Source organism: Corylus avellana, chromosome ca4, assembly GCF_901000735.1.
Source record: "Corylus avellana chromosome ca4, CavTom2PMs-1.0".
NCBI classification, from domain to species: domain Eukaryota; kingdom Viridiplantae; phylum Streptophyta; class Magnoliopsida; order Fagales; family Betulaceae; genus Corylus; species Corylus avellana.
This window is the reverse complement of record NC_081544.1, coordinates 10,853,584-10,858,438: the sequence shown is the minus strand read 5'-3', so window position 1 is coordinate 10,858,438 and position 4,855 is coordinate 10,853,584. Positions and strand designations below refer to the sequence as shown.

The 4,855-nt window shown below is 43.7% G+C and overlaps 1 protein-coding gene across 1 annotated transcript; it reads left to right on the top strand.

Annotated features, from left to right (window-relative positions):
- Window positions 1-2,082: 2,082 nt before the first annotated feature.
- On the top strand, window positions 2,083-3,684 carry LOC132178051 (uncharacterized). The gene is made up of 2 exons (XM_059590513.1): window positions 2,083-2,376; window positions 2,761-3,684. The coding sequence occupies exons 1-2, from the start codon at window positions 2,083-2,085 to the stop codon at window positions 3,682-3,684; spliced, it is 1,218 nt and encodes a 405-aa protein (XP_059446496.1).
- Window positions 3,685-4,855: the final 1,171 nt, after the last annotated feature.

Here is a 4,855-nt window from a genome sequence, read left to right as displayed (position 1 = left end):
GATGTGCGGATCGTGGTGAAATCAATACCCTACTCTCTCTCTCTCTCATATATTTACTTCCTTTATTTTCCGTTTATTTTATGCACTTTCAATTCACACAAACAAATCACTCTCTTTTAATTAAGTTAACTTTAATCTTTTAATTTTGATAATTAAACCCCTGTAGTCCTTGAGGTTCGACACCCTTAATATAGCTCTATCCTACAGGATTCGTACTATTGCGAGTGGTAATTTTTATTATTGATATTTTTGGACACAAAAATACCACATCAATTTTTGGCGCCGTTGCCGGGGACTGCTTAACGGTTTTATTGTCAAAATTTAAGGATTGATTTTAGCTTAATAATTTATTTATTTTTTCTGCTAATTTTAATTCTGTTTGTGTTTTGTTTTTGTTTTATTTTAGAACTTGCAAATAGGTCCGTAAGCTGCCTTCTCTGTGACTGCAATCGAGCGCACGGACGCACTTCAGCAAGCACCAAACCAGCAGCGCTCGAGCCTCTCCTTGTGCGCTCGCACCCATCTGCGGCAGTACGCTCCGGCAACTTGCATCCAGAACCCTAAGTGCACTCTAAGGCCGTTTGTGAGCTTTATTTGTTTTATGTTTTTAGCTTATTTCTTTTCTGTTCTTTTTAAATTTCTGTTTAGTTTATGAGAGGTCGTCGTTCTTTGTCTTTTCCATTAATTTCTTGCGACCTTGAAATTGAACGCACCCTTTGACAAATTAGATCCCAAAAGAACTCTAATTTGCTAGAAGAGCGTTCCACTAAGACCATGGGGGACGGTAACCACGTAGCATTGCAAGATCACTATCTTCCTACCACTTACACTACTCCCAAATGTCTCCGGTTGCCGGAAATTACGGCAACCCATTATGAAATTAAGCCTAGCACTATACGAAGTTTACCTTCCTTCTTAGGGCTTAGCACTGAAAATCCTTATGAATTCCTCAGTGATTTCAAAGCAATTTGTGAGACCACTAAAATGAATGGATTCACTGAGGATGCCCTAAGGATGCGTCTTTTTCCTTTCTCCCTCAAGGAAAAAGCCAAACATTGGTTCCAGTCCTTAACACCCAATTCTATCACTTCTTGGGCTCAATTGCAACAAGAATTTCTTAAGAAGTACTTTCCCATAGGCATGACCAATGATACTAGGAGAGCCATTACTACCTTCTCCAAGTATGAGGGAGAAGATTTCCATGAGACTTGGGATAGACTACAGAGCCTGCTTAGATCATGTCCACACCACGATGTCCCAAAATGGCAGCTAGTGCAGTGTTTTTATGATGGCCTGACCGAGTCCAATAGAAAAATGGTAGATGCATCATGTGGGGGGACATTCATGTTGAAAAGCGAAGATGAAGCATGGTCTATGTTTGAAAACTTGAGTAACAATTCTCTTCAGCAGGTTTCCGCCAGACGAAGGGCACCAGCACCTAAAGCACCCAAGACGGAGAGTTTGTATGAAGCCGGCCATTCCCTAAACATGGCCAACCAAGTAGTTGAGGCTATCACCAAGAAGTTAGATCAAGTTCTGTTGACTGCTGGTTTTGCTCCTAATGCTGCTCACACACACACTGAAGCATGCTCATTCTGTTCTAGTCCTATGCATCATGTAAATAACTGCCCTGTTACTGGAAATTATACTGACATTTCTAATGAGCAGGTTAATGCAGCTTTCTCCAGACCGGGTAATGATCCGTACTCCAATACCTACAACCCCGGGTGGAGAAATCATCCAAATTTCTAGTGGAAGAATTCAAATTCGGGCAAGTCAGCCCCAGGGCCACACACTCAATCCAACAGGCAGCCCTACCAACCTCAGTCCACTTACCGACCTCCACAGTAGCACTACTAGACTCCCTCAGAGTCTAATTTTGAGGATCGGATTGTAAAAGCAGTGACTGAGCTAACCAGAGAGATAAAGCAGTCAATCAAATCTCAAGAGAAAATAGTCAACTCACACTTCCAATCCATTGCCAAGCTAGAAGCTCAAGTCGAACAACTTGCCAACGCTATCAACAGAAGGGACGAAGGAAAGCTTCCGAGTCAGCCGGTGGTAAACCCTAAGGGGCACTACATGATAGATGAGGGCACTTCATACCATCAGCAACTTCAAGCCATAACTACCTTGAGAAGCGACAAAATAGTTGACAATCATGTGGAGGAGAAGAAGGATGAACACACGGAGGTTGCTCAGAATTTGCAGAATGATAAAAGAAAGCAAGTGAGCAATGAGGCTTCGTCATCAGCAGCATCCACCCCAGAGAACCCATATGAGCCACGGGCCCCCTTCCCAGAATGTCTCAAGGCACCTTCCCACTTTGGGAAACAAGGAGAGAAAGTACAAAGCATGATGGAGATGTTCAAACAGGTAAAAATCAATCTCTCCCTTCTCGATGCCATTGCACAAGTGCCTGCCTATGCTAAGTTCCTTAAAGACTTGTGTACTCAAAAGAGGAAGACCAGCAATAACATCCCCAAGAAAGTCCTTCTGACTGAGCAAGTGAGTTCCCTGATTAAGCACAACACTCCTCCAAAGTTCAAGGACCCCGGGGCTCCTACAATTTCATGCATCATCGGAAAAAGAGAGATTGATAAAGCACTCTTAGATCTGGGAGCTGGAGTTAATTTACTTCACTATTCAGTATATCAGCAGCTGGGCCTAGGGGAGCTGAAGCCCACCACAGTGATTCTGCAACTAGCTGATCGGTCTATTAAGAAGCCTAGAGGGATTGTAGAAGATGTGATCATCCAGGTGGATAAATTTTTCTTCCCAGTGGACTTTATCGTGCTGGATACCAAGCCTGTGCCCAATCCTGAGAAGCTGGTTCTTGTCATCCTTGGGCGTCCATTTTTAGCCACAGCAAATGCATGTATCAATTGTCGAACTGGAGTCATGGAGATCTCATTTAGCAATATGAAGGTTCGGTTGAATATCTTTTTTGCCTTTCAGCATGCTCCTGATCAGAATGAGTGTTTCTTTGTGGAGAGCATTGAAGATTATGTAGAAGATTCACTACCTAGTCTCCTGACAGAGGATCCAGTGGAAGCCTGTTTGACTTACTTCGACTTTGAAGAGTTCAACACCGACCAGTACATCGAAGAGGTTCATGAATTGCTAGACACTGCTGCAAGTGCAGATTTCCATCCATGGAGAGTAGTAAAGGAGCCCTTACCTGTGACATCAAGCACTCCTCATGTTCCTTCTCTACTGTCTCCACCGAAACTTGAGTTGACGCCCTTGCCAGAAAAGCTCAAGTATGCATTTCTCGAAGCTAACAACACTCTGTTGGTCATCATTGTTTTTGATCTTCAAAAGGACCAAGAGGACAGTCTGCTAGCAGTTTTAAAGGAGCATAAAGAGGCCATTGGATGGACAGTGGCAGATTTGAAAGGCATCGACCCCTCTATCTGTATGCAACGGATCCATTTGGAAAAAGATGCTCGACCCTCCCGTGAGGCACAGCGCCGGTTGAATCCCAACATGAAGGAGGTAGTAATGAAAGAGGTAGTCAAGTTAGTTGATGCAGGCATCATTTACCCCATCTCCGACAGCAAATGGGTGAGTCCCACTCAAGTGGTTCCAAAGAAATCAGGTATCACCGTCGTTGAGAACTCTTCTGGCGAATTGGTTCCACAACACACAACCACGAGATGGCGTGTCTGCATTGACTACTAGAAGCTCAATTCCCATACTCAGAAGGATCAATTCCCGCTCCCATTCATTGATCAAATTTTGGAGCGTCTTGCTGGCCAAAGTTACTATTGCTTCCTTGATGGCTACTCTGGGTATAATCAGATTCCAGTTGATCCCCAAGACCAAGAGAAGATGACATTCACATGTCCATTTGGCACCTTTGCTTACCGATGCATGCCCTTCGGCTTATGCAATGCACCTGCCACATTCCAGAGATGTATGATGTCTATCTTCTCCGACATGGTGGAAAATTTTTTGGAGGTATTTATGGATGACTTTTCTGTTTTTGGATCTTCTTTTGATAAATGTCTCCATAATCTGTCACTTGTGCTTCAACATTGCAAAGAAACTAACCTGATTTTGAGCTAGGAGAAGAGCCACTTCATGGTACAGGAAGGTATAGTTTTGGGCCATATAGTGTCCAAAAGAGGTACTGAGGTGGACCGGGCCAAAGTTGAGCTCATTGAAAATTTACTACCACCCACTTCAGTGAAGCAGATCCGTTCTTTCCTAGGGTACACCGGCTTCTATCGTCGTTTCATCAAAGACTTCAGCAAAATCTCAAGGCCTTTATGTAAATTGCTTGCTAAGGACGCCCCTTTTCACTTTGATGAAGCATGTCACCAGGCATTCCAGCAGCTCCGATCCCTATTATCCTCTGCTCCCATCATGCAGCCGCTTGACTGGTCATTGCCCTTTGAGATCATGTGTGATGCATCTGACTATGCTGTGGGTGTAGTTTTGGGACAACGGGTAGGCAAGCTTCCTCATGTCATTTGTTATGCTAGCAAGACTTTGATAGAAGCTCAAGTTAATTACACAACCACTGAGAAGGAGTTGCTAGCTGTGGTATTTGCTCTGAATAAATTTCGCTCATATCTTCTGGGATCAAAGGTTATAATTTTTTCTGATCATCCTGCTCTGCGACATCTGCTCGCCAAGAAGGAAACAAAGCCTCGGTTGATCCGCTGGATACTACTTCTGCAAGAATTTGACATTGAGATTCGGGACAAGAAGGGCATTGAAAATGTTGTTGCTGACCATTTGTCACGGATTTTATTTGAGACACCCCAGGCGGTTCCTGTTCATGACTCCTTCCTAGATGAGCAACTCTTGGAAATTACTCCGAGAAATCCGCCGTGGTATGCCGATA